The sequence below is a fragment of the Sphaeramia orbicularis genome, chromosome 10 (genome assembly GCF_902148855.1).
Source record: "Sphaeramia orbicularis chromosome 10, fSphaOr1.1, whole genome shotgun sequence".
Classification (NCBI taxonomy): domain Eukaryota; kingdom Metazoa; phylum Chordata; class Actinopteri; order Kurtiformes; family Apogonidae; genus Sphaeramia; species Sphaeramia orbicularis.
In genome coordinates, this window is record NC_043966.1 from 51,605,814 (window position 1) to 51,624,729 (window position 18,916).

The 18,916-nt window shown below is 37.7% G+C and overlaps 1 protein-coding gene across 1 annotated transcript; it reads left to right on the plus strand.

Moving 5' to 3' along the window:
- Positions 1-137: 137 nt before the first annotated feature.
- fnta (farnesyltransferase, CAAX box, subunit alpha) lies at positions 138-15,387 on the plus strand. Its single transcript, XM_030144884.1, has 10 exons — positions 138-318; positions 634-719; positions 3,609-3,723; positions 3,916-4,020; positions 6,280-6,406; positions 6,641-6,789; positions 11,235-11,297; positions 11,432-11,624; positions 13,643-13,903; positions 14,615-15,387. The coding sequence occupies exons 1-9, from the start codon at positions 155-157 to the stop codon at positions 13,808-13,810; spliced, it is 1,170 nt and encodes a 389-aa protein (XP_030000744.1). The 5' UTR covers positions 138-154; the 3' UTR covers positions 13,811-13,903; positions 14,615-15,387.
- Positions 15,388-18,916: the final 3,529 nt, after the last annotated feature.

Sequence of the window (18,916 nt, forward strand, 5' to 3'; positions counted from 1 at the left end):
GAAATTTTCATGACAAACGCTGTTTCTATCTTGCATGAACTTTTAATTCATCACTTAACAAATCCTAAACGTGTTTGTACGTCCAAGATTTCCCAAAGTCCGTGAAGGCATCTTTCCGGCACACCGACCGGAAATGACATTTTCTTTCTTCCTGATGGCACAGGCGATTAAGCTAACTAACGATTTAACGATGTCAGGTGTCGAGGAAACTTTAAATGAAACCGTAGAAGTGAAAGAAGACAATGAATTTGATGGTGAAGTTGAAGACCATCCTGTGGATGATTATATGGCGGACCCAACTCGTTATGTGTTCTATAGGTAAAGCTTTTCTCTAAATGTTTGGGGAGCGGTAGCTAGCTTAATGGCTAGCCTCAAACTGAAACTGAACTTCAGCATATATAATAAGTAATGTTTGAAAACTTTTAATGAAATCAAAGACTTAAGTCAGATGTATCACAGTGACATTATAATCAGAATCACTCCACATATATAATATTATATTAAGGTTAATGTATTAGCTAGAAAAGTGTGAATTATGTGGTATTTTACATGCATCATTAGCTCTAGCTGTTAGCCACATTAGCTGTTTCTTGCACCGTTGAAGGAAACCCACCTCCTGTTTGTGTGTTTCAGGGATAGAAAGGACTGGGCTGACCTGGAACCCGTCCCCCAGGATGATGGACCAAGTCCTGTAGTGAAGATCGCTTACTCTGAGAAATGTGAGATATTTTAACTTGTACTTTACACGTTAGAGCCGAGTATATGACCAAAAATGAAGTCTAGGCTTCTTATAATGTTATGGACCACTTATGGCTTTAATCGATTATTTTATGACTTTGTGAGCTGAAGACAACTGCTTTGTGTCTTTAATAGAACTCTAACATGTATAACTGGAGAAACACATTCAGGAATATGTTAATTGATGCAAACGAGTTGCAGTTTGAATCTGTAAAACAGCGGAATAATCTTTGTTATACGATTTGTGCAATTTTTTTCACACTTTTCATGAAACAAAATGTTGATTTAGGGTCAGGTCAAGAATCGTGTTTTGTCTGATCCATATTTGAAGTTTATTTTGAGAAAAATGTTTTCAAAGGGACAGTGCATATTAAAAAAACACAATGCGTGCAAATATGTAAGATTATAGCCACGGCAAATTTCCATCTTTAGTCCATAACATGTAAACAACTTAGTTCACATAAACCAGTACAATCCAGTGTACTTGTTCAGTAGACAAGTTAAACGCATCATACATTTATACTGCAGTATACATAAACACATACACACAATTACAGAGTACCAAATGAGTTTAGTTTAAGTTTGATTGTCCAGTAACCTTGATTTTAGATCTTAAGTGAATGAGTTGAGGGTGGACGGGTCACAGATGATGCTTGGTAATGTGTTAAATGTTTGAAAACAGCCTGTCCAAAAGCGCTTCTTCTAGATGGAACTAAACACTCACCTCTGGAACTAACTCTGGTCCATCTGTTTAGAGTTATTTGTACAAATCCCTGTAACAGGGCAGGGGCTAATCCACGGAGTTTAAAGACCAGGATATAGTCTGCATATTTGATCACATTTTCCCAGCTCTACGTTTTTTAGGTTACTGCAGTGATGATGTGTCTGTTTTTTAATCTAAAATTTTCAGTTTGTTTATATGCTGTTTCAACAGGTTTTAGAGCGGTTTTGCATGCCAGTGCCCAGCTTGCCATGCAGTAAGGTCATGTGTGAAATGACCACTGCATTGAAATACTGTACAGCTTGACTGTTTCAGGTGTCAAGTTATTTCTGATATCTGAAATTGGATAAATTAAATGCCATATTGTTTACAGTTTTTTTTTACTTGTTTGAAGCAGAGTTTAGAGTCAATGATAACACCTAAGTATTAAAGTAAGTGTGAAAGTGGTACTCAATTTGGTCAATATCCACAGAGGTTTCGGACTCACAAGAACTGTGACTTATAAGTGTGTTCACACAAAACTGGTGGAATTGGCACTAGATGACCAACCACAAATGTGGTCAGGGTTAGAGCTGCATATCTCTTAGAAGAACAAATGTAAAAAATGTAAGAAATATAAGAAAGCAGACTAAAAGCAGCTCAGGGGTGGCAGCCAAGGCCTGAAAGGAAAGGAATGACCAGCTGTCCACTGTGTGAGTCTGTAAGTTAGTGTTTAAATCGATATCACATTATTAATGAAAAAGTGGATCTCAACGTAGTAACAGTTGTATATTCCAAAATATTAATGTGGTGCGTAGATGTGGTCTATGACAGTTTGAGTGTTCCTCTTGAAGCTGTAATCCTGGCACTGTTAAAAGTCAGAGTAGGTAAAGATCAAATGCAAAACGCAATTAAGAGTTGCACTGTGGGTCTTCTGTCAGATCTCATAAGATCAAGAAGTCCAAGGCTACAAAGGAAAACCAAAGACTTCAGACAGTCTGTGCAAGTCTTTTCTTCACAGACTTTCTGTCTGCACAGGTCCAATGGAATCAGGAAGGAAAATTGATCAGTAGTAGTAGTAGTAGTAAGAACGTGGGACTTTTATACAATTTGATCCACTATCTACAACATAACCCGTAGGTTAAGTTACCATGGAGATTTACCTCAGTAGGATATAATCCACCTTCGTGATACTGGAAATCCAGAGTTGTATCAGAAGTTACCTCTCTAACCCCTTAAACCTACTTTGTGATACAGGCCTCTGGCCTTATTCACCAGAAGATTAGTGTAGCAAATCTCATATTGTCTGCACTAAAGACTTCAAGCCCTGTTCAGTGCAAAGGGAGGTCACACTAAATACTAGCCACTTTGGTCTGTAGAAACAGGGTTTTTTTTCCCCCTGAAATGTTAGTTTTTCATGCTGTTCACATATTTCCTGTAGATTCTGGTTTTATTTTGATATGAAAACATTTTGACCTGAGGAAAAAACAAACTCGGTAGTGGCCTTAGTTTTTTACACACTACTGTGTGTGTGTGTGTGTGTGTGTGTGTGTGCATATATATGTGTATGTATGTAAGTGTATGTATGTATATATATATATATATATATATATATATATATATATATTTATGCGCAAGTATAATGCCTTTTAATTAAAGAGTGTTCAAACTTGAGTTCACTATTTCCTGTCCTAGGGAGTAGTTTGGGTTTAATATTTATTAACCCCAATGCAATTTTAGGTATTTTTTAATAATTCACCATGTTAATTGATATTTGGTGCAGTTTTGTAAGAATCTGTTTCAGTGTCCAAGCAGGACTGGACACTGAGATACCCTTAACTAAAGTGTTGAAATGAATGGAATTGAACAGGTAGCTCTTGAATCACAATAGAAACTGAGTGATATTGACTGCAGGCATGTGACTTTTTGGATTATATTTGTGTCGACTTGAGCTTCTTTTACAAAGTGGTATGAATCCCATTTTGTAATGTATTTTTAGTTTGCCAAACTGCATTTCCTCCTGGGGTTATTTTACTGGTATTTAACCACATTAGCTGCTGTTGAGGTTTTTCAGGCTGTAGACATTTCAACAGATAACCTACACTAATCCAAGTTTGTTAGTAAACTGCATATATCCTCATAATTTATGTAAATGCATTTCTTTCAACAGTCTCAGATGTTTATGACTATTTCCGTGCTCTCCTGAAGAATGATGAGAGAAGTGAGCGGGCTTTTGCCTTAACAGCAGATGCCATCGAACTAAATGCTGCAAACTACACAGTGTGGTGAGTGTCCTGTGTGTTGGGCCACAAGTCCTGTGTAGATGTTGGCATCACGAAGAACCATAGTACTTCAGATGTGACGATGATCTGCCTTCAGTCTTACAGAAACAGTGCATGTGTTTATGGTTCTTCTATTGTCAGTGCATTCTCTAAAACTAAATAGTGGATTAATGTGTTATTTTTGGGAATTGCCAGGCACTACAGGCGAGTTCTACTGCAAGCTTTGGCAAAAGACCTGAGGGAGGAGATGAGATACATCACAGCCATCATCGAAGAGCAGCCCAAAAACTACCAAGTGTGGTGAGTGATGGCAAACAGTACTGTTCGATTTTGATGTTAATATGTTTCCGGCATTGTCTTCATCTTAACATTCATGAACACAATCTAAGGAATGACTCAAGGGAATGTCTTCAAATCGGCACAAACTCAATGTTGAACTGATTAGAACTCTTTGGTCACATGTCAAGGTCTGACAATAATTCAAGAATGAATGAGGTCAGTATTATGGCAGAATTTTACGCATGGTGACATTTGATATGCAAAAGGTCATAGGTCAGCTTCATAATGGTCTCCAAAGACCTTGTTCAGTGCTACTTAAGTAAATTTTAAAACCCAAAAGTGAGTTAAGGTTTTGAACTTCCCAGTTGAAATTGAGTTTTATTTCAATGGGTTTTTGGTTTAATGACTGAAATAAATGCTGTGGTTAACACAAGCTGAAGACATGCAGGTAAACACTTCATCTGAAGCTTTTGTGTCTTCTAATGAGTTACCAAGCGTCCGAAGCAGACTACAGAGGGTGTCAGGACAAATGATTCAGTTCACGAGATCCGGTCTAAGGCCCAGTCCACACCATCAGGGATGTTTGACGGAAATCTTCCTCCATGTGTGTTTAAGACATTGTTTTTGAGCTTCTGTGCCTTTATTGGCCAGTGCAGGTAGAAAGAGACAAATAAACTGTGAGAAAAGAGGTCATGTGACTGACATGCAGCACATGACCTCAGGTTGGACTGGAATTGGCTGCTGTGGAAAGTAGTGATGTCCCGATCTGGATTTTTTTGTTTCCAATCTGATTTTTTTTGGGATTAGTTTTGCCAATACCGATACGGACTTCTTACAGTGGAATTTTGATTTAAATTTGGAGTCGTTATTTCAAGGTTAGTATGCTATTATTTTACTGTAGATCATAGTTGGTCTGAATGTGGAACCTGAACTAAAACATCTATGACACCTTTGACTCTTAATAACTTTAGTATCATTTTTGCACTTTCCAAATTCATACTGTGGGACAAATTAGAACCTTATGTTTGCCACAGTTGTTCGGTGCTGTGCGTTAGTGATGTGAAGTGGGTTCCTCGCGGGTCGGGTTGGGGCTGGTCAAATAATTCCACAAAAGCCCTGCGGGTTGAAAAAGACCCGACTCGCGCATCACAACCAGACCTCATAAAGAGTACAAGCGTTTGCTAGTTCCCGTAAGCCTCCCACTGTTTTGCAGCTTTTTCCTACTTTCAGAAACTTTAACTTGAGGGAGCAGAACGTTTGTGTGTGTGTGTGTCTGTGTCCCCCTGGATCGACCCGATCTTGTGACTAAATCCAATCCGATCATCTAAAAAATTCCAGATTGGCAGCCGATACTGATTTGTAGATAGGAATGGGACATCCCTAGTGGAAAGGCTTGAGTCTATGTGATACATGTCTGACCAGGGGAGGCACGGGGTGCTCCAGAGAGTTTTAAAAATAAATATAAGAGTTTTTGAAAACTGGAACTTCAGAAAAGAATAATGTCAGACCTCAATTCACACACGTCCATCATTGCCTTGTGTAATGAAAAAGCACCTGAAACAGCATTAGATATATAAGCTCTGGGTGTCTAACAGCTTGGTTACTACTGTTATTTGAAGTTTACTACTTCAATGTGGCATCACTGCTACAATTTTTTAATTAGTTGATCCATTGCATCTACAATTTCATGTTGTCATGTGTTATGTTTGTGTTCTTGTAAGACATTTTGTGAAACACAGGTCATATTAATATCTCTTAAAAAAAAATTGGGGAAAATATCCTTTTAGAAAATATGCGCATTAGTTTTGACTGGAGGAAAGGGTAAAAGTTTTTCAGTGTAGGAAAGTACATGGAATCAAGTTACAAGTGGAAAGTGATTGTGATGGTTTTTTGCTGTTAGCATTTTACAAATGCATGTGTCAAACCCATATTTTGCTTTCATTTATGAATATTTTTCTGCAGAGTAAAACAAGTACATGTCAGAGACCTTGGGTTGAATGTATCAAAAAAAAAAAAACATTTAAGAGAAGGAAGGAAACCATGTAATTTTATAAAAAGGATAAATTACATGATTTCCTTCAGCTGGATTCAATCTGTGGAGGATATATGCAACTTTATGTGTACTGTATTAAAGCTGTATTAAGTTGTTTTGTTCTTAGGTTTGTAGAAATAAGGGAAATTGTGCTCAAATATTTGTGTTGAAACTAAATATTGAGTGAAAACATTGGAACTAAATATGAAATGGTTCCCCATCCTGAGTTTGGTGAACTGCTTTTCCAGGCATCACAGACGTATGGTGGTAGAGTGGTTGAACGACCCCTCAGAGGAGCTGGAGTTCATTGCAGACATTCTCAGCCAAGATGCGAAGAACTACCACGCATGGCAGCACAGACAGTGGGTCATTCAGGTAGGAGGCTTCACTCTTAGTCCAGTTCTGGCTTCAGGAGGGAGAAACAAGATCCAGTTCTGTGCCCACAGTCAGCCTCTGTGCCAGACAAACGCCTTCACTCTGATCCTGGTTGTTGGGTGCTGTGTGCGCTTTGAATCTGGTCAGAAATAGTTACTTACCTGGCAGAGGCATACACTGTAAACACCAGTGACACAAACAACACAGCCAACATGTGTCTCTGTCTTCCTCCAGGAGTACAAACTGTGGGAAAGCGAGCTGGAGTTTGTGGAAAATCTCCTGGAAGAAGACGTGAGGAATAACTCTGCGTGGAACCAGAGGCATTTTGTCATTTCACACACCACAGGCTTCTCTGACGCAGGCGTACTGGACAGAGAGATTCAGTACGTAAGCCACAAACACAGGAAACGACACTTCATCTACTCACTTTTACCACAGACTGTATATTTACACTTTCTGAATCCAAACAAAGACATTTTCATTGTGTCTTATATGATGTTTAGTAGACTTTTTAATAACACTTTACAATAAGGCAACTTTAATCAACTTTAGTTAATGCAGAAATAAGCATTAATTTATGTTAATCAGTTGAATAATGTGTGTAATTATTTTCCAATGGTGTCTAACTGAATTTCTCTTATGAATTAAAAGTGATAACTTTATCTTTAAGCATTTACTATATTTATTAAAACAGTTTTCATCAGAATGGGTTTGAACTGAACTTGACATATTTTCATTAACACTACTACTTTACTGATATTAGTTAATTAATATGTAAACTGTAATAAATGTCAGCAACAGGTTATTGTAACTTTTTTTTATACCATAGTTGGCATGAACACTGTTAATAAATACTTACTTGTATTATTGATACATTAACTAATGCTAGTTAATGTAGCCTTGTTGTAAAGTGTTATCCACAGTGTTTTATTCCTAAATTGTTTAAACGTTATTAGATTATATGGACCATTAATAGTGATGAAAGAAGCTGTTGTTCCAACAAAAATGAAAAACAGCTACTACAGACATGTTGCATAACATGTTATTTTGTGGTTCTTAAAAGCATTTCAAATCCAAATATCTGTTGTTCACAACCACTGTCAGAATATTATTAAGTATTTCTAACAAGGAGTCATATCTTAAGAGTGATTCCAGAAATGTCTTGGAGCACCTCTATGTAAGAAAAGACAAAAAAGGAAATCTATCAGTTTAGGTCCATAATAACCATTTATGAGGTGTGACACTCACTTTAAAGCTCTGATTGGGTGATCACAAATGAACTTGGACTGAAGCCTATTTATGCCATCTAACACATGGGAAAGTTACATTTATTGGCTACTAGTAACTTTAGTTAATTTAGTTATGTAGTTCATTTAGTTAATTAGTACATTTAGTTAGCTACTTGACAATAATAGGAGAGAAATGGGAGTGTCCTGAGTGGTGGTCTTTAATGTATGGACACTGACATGGACATGTATGGACACCTCAGCTCTACACTCCTGTCTCTACTAGGGCTGTGTATTGGCATGAATCTGGCGATACGATACAAATCACAACACTAGGATCACGATACGATATATCACAATATATCATGATACTGTTAAAAAGGCCATTTTTTGTTTGTTTCTTTTTTTTAAATGATTATTTCCTTGAAGAATTGAATTACACCAGAAATCTGCACAAATACTAAACACATTTTTATTTGATCAGAACAGGATCTAATGTTATATCACAAAATGTTCCTGTGTTCAAACTGAAATTATGTTTTACAGACATTACAGTTTAAGATCCTGTTCAAATGTTAATATTCTATTAGTTCAGAATGAACATCAGAACCGTATTTTTGTGCAATCCCAACAAAGGAACTAACTTTATTGAATAAGAATATTAAATAATAATAAATAAAATATTTAAAAAAAAATGAAAATGAACCTCCACAATATCTGCATTTGAATAAATACTTAAAAATATCAATACACTACTTTTGAATATCAGTACAGTATTGTGAAATGAAACAGGGGTTGGACAAAATAATGGAAACACCTTCACCTCAAGATGATAATGCCCCGATCCATACAGCTAGAATTGTTAAAGAATGGCATGAGGAACATTCGAATGAAGTTGAGCATCTCGTATGGCCGGCACAGTCCCCAGACCTCAACATTATTGAGCATTTATGGTCAGTTTTAGAGATTCAAGTAAGACGTCGATTTCCACCGCCATCGTCTCTAAAAGAGTTGGAGGGTATTCTAACTGAAGAATGGCTTAAAATTCCTTTGGAAACAATTCACAAGTTGTATGAATCAATACCTCGGAGAATTGAGGCTGTAATTGCCGCAAAAGGCGGACCTACACCATATTAAATTATATTTTGTTGATTTTTTAAGGTGTTTCCATTATTTTGTCCAACCCCTGAATATCGCAATATATTGCAGAACTGATATTTTCTTACAGCCCTAGTCTCTACTGACTCTGTCTAATTAAGACAATAATCTAAAAAGAAAAACAAACAGGAGGGAAATAACTACCAAACATTCTCCTACAGACTAATCTGTAGTGTTCCATTCACTTACTGTCATCCAGAGTTTGGAGAATGTGTCTTTCCTCCATTCTGTCCTCTGCTTCAGACTCTCTTCACTTTCTTAAGTCCTCCCAGCTTATTGCCTCAGGAGCTCTCTGAAGGGTTTAGAGAAGGAAAGAGCATCTGTCTGGGCTGAAGAAGGAAACGAAGGAAAGAGCATCTGTCTTTACTGGGTCTAGTCTGAACTTTGAGGCAGAAGTCTTTAAAAATGTCAGGATTTGGTCTGAGAGTTTCATCACTAAAATCAACATGTTATACTAGACATTTTCTGAACACAGACTTAATATTAGGCTCAAAATGTGTTAAATACGATAATGACAGGGACAAAGTGGGTTTTTTTTTTTATAGTTAAAAAGGGTTATTATTGTACTGTACACACAGCAGGTGTGTTTGTAGAGGAGTGGGCTGCCACAAAAGGCCCCTGTGGACTGATTAAAACCAGTCTGAAACAAGGTTACAATAGCTTTGGATTTTTCCTTATAGTTTAGTTTTATTTAGTTTTGATTTGTTTTTCTCTAATTCAGTTACTTTTAATTGGTTTTTAGAGCAGGTTTGCTAGTTTTATTAGTTTTCATTATTTTCTAAATGCTTAGTTTTAGTTTAGTTTTAGTTTTTTCATATCTTTTATCTTCTTCGCCGTTGTAGTCAAATAAATCCCAGACAGGACTTTGCTTTCTCCCAACTTTAGTCTCCATGTTTCCAGGTAGAGTGGGGATGAGAAGACGACTAAACAACAACTGACCACAAGTGACGGACCGTTAAATATCATATGGTGCCACCAGCTAAAATTGCTTGAGGGAAATAAATCGATTTCGTATCAATCCGACATTGACAAAGATGAAAACGAAGGGAATTTTATCCATAATTTTTATACGTTTTAGTTAGTTTTGTAAACACACAATACAGTTTCAGTTAGTTATGGTTTTTTTTCTTTTAATTATAGTTTTATGTATTTCAGTTAACGAAAATGTTTTTACAATTCTAGTTTTCATCATTTCGTTAGTTTTCATTAACTATAATAACCTTGGTCTGAAAGGTATCATGGTTAAGGATACTGACCGTAGAATTCACCTAACATACACGTCCGTCATGTCTTGGAAGCATGTGGGGTCCCAAGCCTTACGACATTTCACGGTGTCCCACGGTTCGAAAACTGCAACTACTGTATGTAGTTATTGTTACACCTTCTGTCTGTCAGTTTATTCACCCAAGATTTTTGTCCAACCGATTTCTCAGACACTACTCACCCAATTCTTTTGAAATTTGTCACAGGTTCTTTACCACCAGTAGAGGTGCAGCAGACAGTTTGAGGACTGAATTTGTGGATTTTTTTACTAATTTTTGAAAATTTCAACTTAACTGATTTTTCGGACACCGTTCACTCGATTCTTCTCAAATCTCACACGAGTATGTTTTTTACATGTGCCTTTCAATTTTTGCATTTTTTTACAAATTTTTGAAAGGATTTTCAAAAGATTGAAAGTTTAGATTCAAAATTATCAGTGAGCAGTACTGTATGACTGGGAGGGGGTATTAGTAAGCTCCGCCTACTTTTAAATTTGTCTATAGCTGCATTTGTCAAACTTAGGGTGGATAATATACAGTATTAATATACAGTATTAATACCCAGGCGCAGCTGCAGAATGAAATTGTGAGGTACACAGGAAGCACACAGATGGGGGTGGGGGGTGAATAGTTGGTAAGACAGGGGGGATAGTGGTTTGTGATTGTGGGGAGCAGGGGGAGCGGTCCATGACTGTCAAAGTGAAAGTGAACAGGCTTTCCTATTCCTCTAACTGTCCGGGCAGAACACACACACACACTGGAGCAGAGCGCAGCAAAATAGTTCATACATCAGTTACATATTGACCGATGTTGATCAGGTCGGGCTCTAATGACAACATACGGTTCCTCATATTTTGTGTCCTGTGGTATTGGTTACATTAAAAATGGTTTCAAGGATTCATTTAACAAAATTATATTGTTTTCCTTTAATTTAAGGCTTGCTGTAACTTTTACTAATACTGTAAAACTATTGTAAAAAATCTCCTTTCGTTCTAACTCTAATCTAGTAGGAAGTCAGGATCAGTCAAGTCCAAACGAAGTGCAGTTAACTCAGTACTAACAACTAGGTCCTAAATCCAATTACGTGTTTGTACAAAGCTCAATGAAAGTTGTAGAATCCTGCAGAACCTCTGAGTGTTGGATGGTGAATGTTTTGGTGAAATTGTTGTCTTTTTGTCAAAGGTACTGTCTGAACCAGATTAGGAAGGCACCCCACAATGAAAGTGCATGGAACTATTTGAAAGGGTAGGTCATAAAACCCCTATGAGACTGTGTCTGAGTGATTGGTATATTTCAAATATTCACATAAAAATTACAACTCAAGTGGAGATTGAGTTATTAAAAATAAAGGCTCACTGCCACGCTTTCCTTTTTCCCAGGATGCTTCAGGACCGAGGTCTGTCGACTCAGCCGGGTCTGTTGGAAAAGGTCCTGGAACTGAAGGAGACCCACTGCTCACCTTACCTCTTAGCTTTTCTGTTTGACTGCTATGAAGACTCCTTGGAGAGCAGCAGTCAAAAGGAGAACATAGATGAAGAAGAACAGAAGATCAGTTTAAAGAAGGCTCTAGAAGTAAGTGACAGTCCGACCTCATCAGTGAGCCCATTTACATGCACACTAATGCGCCTGTCATTATCTGATTTCTGCAGTTAGATTATCCAAGAGATCATGTAAACAGTCTAATCTGATCTGTTTGATCAGATAACAGCAGTAATCTGATCATGAGAAATCAGATTAACACACCTGGATTTGTCCCCAGTACTCTGATGTCTTCCTTCATGTGTGCAAGTTGATCTGATCTGTTCTGTTCTTTCACATCTGAACGTGTTAAAAATAAAAAAATCATAGAAAACAGTTATGTATTCAAACATGAGTGGAAAAAAATAACAGGAAGTTTGATTCTACCATCACTATGTACTAGGGATGCACCGATTCAGGCATCGGCTCCGATACTCAGTGTGTGTACTTGTATTCGTACTCGTAAAAGTAATCCGATACAAATGCACCAATACCTCTTACGGCCGTGTGACATTCACAGTTCAGTGCAGCAGGTACGAGGAGGAGGAATAATGTGTTAGGAGTGTGGAGATTTTTCAAAATAAATGACGGTGATAAAAGTAACGCTGACTGCAAGTAACGTTAAAGACACAGACGGATACAGACGCAGCGTTCTGTCCGTCCTCTGCGTACATTCCATCCGTTTTCCAGGTGCTGGAGGATGAGTACCCAGATGGAGAGTACCGGCGGGAACCGTGGAGGTAGAGGATCTGTTCAAAGAGCCACTGTGTGAGTTAGAAAAAAACTACTGACACATTTAGGACAACTACCCAGGGCTGGGCCGGTTTCCATCCTACTGATAATACTATGGAGGTACGGAGCGGTGCAGACCACCACCAGCGGAAGTGAAAAATGAAACTTATCGCTCGTTTCTCTTTTCTCCTCCTGCTGATGCTAAACTTTTAAACCTTACCAGAAAAAACGCTGCAATATTAGTATCACGTTAGTGTTACCTCTGTCATCTCCAGGTTTGTTATTACTGACTTTCTTCTTCTCATTAAACTTTCCTCTTCTTCGTGGTATTTGTCCAGTATGGGTAATTCAGAGCAGTGCCCCCTGGTGGATTAATTGACAAACGCTCATTCCAACACATTAAATGTCAGTAGCAGCACTTTGTTCCAGTCAGACTAATGACAACGACAATAAAGTACATTTACAAAAGGAACTAACAACTGGAATGGAATTATGAAGTACTCGTATCGGTACTCAGTATTGGCAAGTACTCAAATGTAAGTACTTGTACTCAGTCTGGAAAAAAGTGGTATCGGTGCATCCCTACTATGTACATACATACTCTGAAAGAATGGACTGGAGCATCTAAACCAGGGTTTATCGATTATCGTATTCCTGAAGTGCATGTAAACGCATCAGATCTGATTATTATAATTATCTGATTACTAATGCCCTGTTTCCACTACATGGTATCAGCTTGACTCGACTCGATTCAACTCGGCCTTTTTTGCGTTTCCATTACGAAAAAGGACCTGGAATCTGGAACCCAGTACTACTTTTTTGTTATGACCTCCACCAAGGTTCCAGGACTGGGGACCAGATACTAAAACATGACGTGTACACACTGCAGACCACTGATTGGTCAGACAGTTTTCTCTGTGACCCGCCGTTTTACGACAAACAGATGCGGAAGTGGACAGTAAATATAGCGGTACATTAATCCACATGATAACAGCCCAAAACTACACCATGGTCGGTCGAGGAGATTCAGTCTTTGGTGGCAGATGTAAAAATTCAGACGAGACAACACGCAACAAGCGAGTTTATCAGCAGCTCTCTGAACAGACGACACGGAAGTAACATGCTGCATCCAGGTACTGTAAAGTCAGTAGTATCTTGTAATGGAAATGCTCTCCAGGAATACCGAGCCGAGCCGAGCTGGTTCCACATAGTGGAAACGCAGCATAACAGTTAATGGATTTTTATGGTCGTGTAAACAGGCTCAGTGTGTCAAAGTTTGGAATTGGACCAGTTGTTGAAAGGAGCCCAAGTTAATGTTGTGCTTTATTCTCCTCTTAAAGATCTGTGAACTCCTAGCACAAGACAAGGACACCATCCGTAAAGAGTACTGGCTGTTCTTAGGACGTTCTTTAAAGGCTAAATATGGAGGAGGAGACGGTGGCACCGACGCTCTGTCAGAGGACCCTGAAGCCTCAGTCCCAACATCTGAGCCTCAGGAGCTGAACTAGGTCGAAGGACACCAACACCACGTTCACGCCTCTTCAGTTTCACCAAAATCCTGTGGGCAGGGCCAACACGTGGTTTGATCTTACTGTAAATTAGTCTAAATCAGGGGTCTCAAACATGCGTCCCAGGGGCCAAATGCGGCCCGCCAAAGGTTCCAATCTGGCCCGTGGGATGAATTTGCAAAGTGCAAAAATTCCACAGTCAAGGCTGTCGAAGTCATTTTAGTTCAGGTTCCACATACAGACCAATAGGATCTACAGTCAAAAAATAACAGCAGAATAATCAACAAAAAAGAATGACTCCAGATTTTTTTCTCGGTTTGATGCGAAAAAAAAAATTACATTATGCCTATAAATCATGACAACTTGAAAGTGCAAAAAATAACATTAAATTATGAAAATATTTACATTTACAAACTATCCTGTAACAATAAAATGTGAATAACCTGAACAAATATGAACAACCTGAAATGTCTAAAGAAAATGAAGCACAATTTCAACAATTTTCTGCCTGATAACGCACATGTATAAATGAGAAGTTGAGGCATAATTATTGTTAAAATTGCACTTATTTTTCTTGAGAAATTTCAGTTTTTTCAGGTCATTCACATCTTTTTTGTTTGGGTAGTTTTTAAAAGTAAGTATTTTCACAATTTAATGGGGTTTTTTTTGCACAAAAACAGACAAAAATTTGGAGTTGTCATTATTTATAGGTTATTATGCTATTATTTTACTGGTTCGGCCCACTTGAGGTCAAATCAGGCTGAATGTGGAACCTGAAAGAAAATGAGTTTGAGACCCCTGGAGTCAATATACAGCAGAGTTTTTGTAATTAACCACTAACATCAGAACAACCTCGGACAGACACCACCAGATCCATGGCGTCTTCTCACCAGAATCAAATTCAACGTTTCATCAGAAAAACCAGTGCTTCACCTTAAACCGAGAGCTAGTATTACGGGGGTCCACAGTCTGGAGCACCTTCTACTGAAGTCTGAAAGGTGTTGTATGAGTAGAGGTAGTGTTCAGTTCTCAGAGGTGTGAGTTTGGTGGTGTAGTGATGGTGTGTTTACATGGACAGATATCCTGTGTGCACTTAGGGCTGGGCAGTGGGTTTGTGTTTTCGCATACATGCAGAGTTTGACAATCTGTGTATGTGACATAGTGTAATGTAGGTGATAAAACAAAAAATATTGCAAGATAATTTAATATTATGACAATTATCACATGTGGAATAAAACCCCTGATTCCACTCATTTATTCTTCATGAACAAATGAATAAAATAAGGACCAAGTCACAATATCCATGAGCACATGACAGTTTCATCTTGGAATAGTTTAGTGTTCTTGTTTGTTTTTCATTGTTTTTTTGTATTGTTGCATCTTATGTCAGTTTTGTCCTTCTGTGTTTTCCATTATTTTCATCTTTTTTATCATGTCCTCTTGTGTTGTTAATTAGTTGTCTTGTTTCATCTAGGGGTGTGTATTAGCAAGAATCTGGCGATACAATACAAAATCACAATACTAGGATCACGATACAACATATCACGACATATGATACTGTTAAAAGGGCAATTTTTTGTTTGTTTCTTTTTTTTAAATGATTATTTCCTCGAACAATTGAATTACACCAGAAATCTGCACAAATACAAAACACATTTTTATTTGATCAGAACAGGATCTAATGCTATAATTGGGATTGGGTTAAAACTTAAATTCTATTTTACAGACATTACAGTTTAAGATCCTGTTTAAATGTTCATATTCTATTAGTTCAGAGCTAACATCAGAACATTATTTTTGTGCAATCCCAACAAAGGAACGAACATTATGCAATAAAAGAGTGTTTAATAATAATAATTAAAATAGAATCAATAAAGAAAACAAAAAAAAAAAACAGAAAGGAACCTCCACAATATCTGCATTTGAATAAATACCTAAAAATATTGATACAGTACTTTTAAACATCGATACAGTTTTGTGAAATGAAATATCGCAATATATTGCATTTCCAATATTTTCTAACAGCCCTAGTTTCATCGTTGTATTTATTTTGGGGTTGTTGTTGCGTCTTTTGCATTGTTTTTGTTTTGTATCTTTTGTGGACTTTCTATCTTGTCTCATCTTTTTCATGTTTTGTTATCTTTTACTTTTATCGTTGCTCTCATCTCGATGTCTTGTCACTATTGTCCTGTTGCTTCTCATTCATGGCTTTCGTCTTGTTGCTTTGTAATTCACTTACATCTTTTACAAGTAACTTCAAACTACAAATAATTGCCAGCACCTAAAAACACCCTTTAATCGCAAAAAATATTCAAAATTAATTGATTAATAAATAATTGATGTTGAATGATATGAAAACTTTCATCCTATTTTTCCAACCATGTTGCCCAGCCCTAGGTTGAAGTTGCGTTACACAAAGCAGATCCCTGTTGACACACAACCTAACTGAATTTTCTCACTGCATTTTCATAATAAACTAAACAGATTTGGACAGATGCTGTTTACATCCGGAGTCGAACAGTCCTGTAGATAATATCATGCACTTTGTTGAATGTTTTATGTTACTGTTCAACTTAAAGACACTGAGACATGACTTTTGGTCCATATTATCCAGACCTACACATCTAAAATAAAAATGGATTCAGGAAAAGGTTTGTACTAGCAGAACACGTTAATGCAGATGTTTGGACATAATGTTGCTTAAATGTTTAGGGGTGTTTGTACTAGAAAAGTTGTGTTTGTGTTGTGATGGACTCATTAAATGTCATGAAAGTAAACTCAAAGTGGCTGCAGTGATCCTGAACACTTGGTCAAACTCTAAGTGGACTGCAGTGCTCTGCTGCTGCACTCCCATCAGTGACTTTCACTATATTACGCCCTTCCCTTTTTGCCCAACTCTATATTTTTTTCTCTAAATGACCCACTTGGATTAATGTTTGGTCCTCCAGGAGAGGCCTGAACATAGCAGCGTTCCCCTGCCTGCAGCAGGAAGCACACGTATTCACAAGGACTTGGTCTCCGGGATTTAGGCCCAATCCCAATTCACCCCTTAGCTCAGTGTTTTTCAACCTTGGGGTCGAGACCCCATGTGGGGTTGCCTGAAATTCAAATGGGGTCGCCTGAAATTCCTAGTAATTGATAAAAAAAAAAATTACTAATAAAAAATGTGTGGTGAGTTTGGAGACGATCACAATTCATAAAAGAAATGACAAACTGAAGCTGAAACTGCAGCACTGTGGTTCTGTTTATCTGTCAAATGTTCATTGTGGTCAGTTTCAGATGCTGCAGCTCTTTCATAATTCATAGTTTGAGTTTTTGTTTGTTCAGTATTAATTGTCCTCCTTGTAAATCACAGCTGGACTGACTGTACAGATCCTGACCAAGGAAAGTAAAATTCTCCCTGTGTGCAGTAATCTACACCTGGCTTTACTGCCTCCGTCCAGAATAATATACATTATATAGACTAAATGTCGTCTAAAATGAACATTTATTTGCAACATAGTATAGCAAACTATTAAATGATCAAAAACAAATTAATTATAGCAAAAAAAAAGTGTCAGTTTTGAATGTCTGGGGTTGCCAGAAATTTGTAATGATAACATGGGGTCTCAAGCCAAAAAAGTTTGGGAACCACTGCCTTAGCCCCTCCCCCTTGCCCGTCCCCCTTAGTCCTTGCACTTTGCACTAACAAAACAGAGTTGCAGGAGGTAGTGGTTGAAACCTTTTCCTATGAAATGCTCCAACCCTTCCAGACCTGTTCCATCATCATCAGTCATCGATGCCGTTCTAAACAGATCCGAAAACTTTGTTTCCAAAAATATTCTCCATGTCGTCAGCAGCTGGAACTGTCTCTGTTCCATGGGCTTTGGTCATCTGTTCACAGCTATCAACTATAAACCACAGAAATACGATCTATAACACACTGAAACGGCATTAAACGTTCAATTAAATGATTAAGTTGTTTACGAAGAAAATCTGTACATGTGTGTTTCTTTTTCGTCACTGCTGCACTTTCTTGCTGTGTTTACCTCCATCTGACCCATGAGTCAGACAGAATTATGGGACATTTCCCCTACCCCTCTGTTCGTAGTGTGGTCCTGGAAAATCTCCATTTCGAGGGGCAAACAGCCCTCCCCCTTAGCCCCTCTCCTCTGACTAATTGAGAATCAGGACAACACTACCCTTTCACGTGTACCTGCAAAACCTGGGTGTTTGGGATTTGTAATACCATCCAAAGGTTCGATTAGTCTGTCACTTTAAACCATGTCAGGGTTTCCCTTTAGGTTTCAGGAGGGTTTTGTTGTGGTGAGGCTTTAGGTTGATGCTTTTTCCCAGATCACCTGAGCTGATATTATTGCAGTATTTAGGTGTTGGGTTATTATGAAGACAGTGGAGAATAGTCAGGAGGCTTTTGTTGCAGTGTTGCTGCTGTACTTGGACAGGGCTTCTACTGCATTTCAGTGGAATTATTTTTGATTTGCATCATTGTGCACCTAAAACCATATTTACACTGCATGGATGGAAAAGAACACGTAAAAAAGACGATCTGTTCTCACCTGTGATAATCATAAATCACAAAGTTAACTAGGAAGAACAACAAACGGAGCCTTGATGGTAAAGTTTTGTCTTTGTAATGTGTTGAGTTCTGTTACTGACCATCCACTGTCGTACTGGAACTGAGGTACGAAACCTCAGGGTTTAGATCAGCGGTGTCAAACTCATTTTGGTTCAGGGGCCACATTTAGCCCAATTGGATCTCAAGCGGGCCAGACCAGTAAAATAATGACTTAATAACCTATAAATAATGACAAATTCAAGTTTTTCTTTTTGTTTTAGTACAAAAAACCCTCAATTACATTATGAAAATATTTACATTTTACAAAAAAAAAGATGTGAATAATCTGAAAAAACAGAAATTTCATTTGAAAAATTAGTGCAATTTGAACAATATTATGCCTCGACTTATTATTTCTACATGTACATTACACACAATGTTCCATAAACATTTGGTAACAGGCAGAATATTGTTTAAATTTTGGAGTTTGGAACTAAAATTTGAACAATTTCTACAATATTCCATCTGTTATTATGAACACAACTCCAGAT

Coding starts and splice junctions, on each gene's coding strand:
- fnta (XM_030144884.1), top strand. CDS start 155: ATGGCACAGGCGATTAAGCTAACTAACGATTTAACGATGTCAGGTGTC. Junction 3,724..3,915: donor GCTGCAAACTACACAGTGTG/GTGAGTGTCCTG, acceptor GGGAATTGCCAG/GCACTACAGGCGAGTTCTAC. Junction 6,407..6,640: donor ACAGACAGTGGGTCATTCAG/GTAGGAGGCTTC, acceptor GTCTTCCTCCAG/GAGTACAAACTGTGGGAAAG.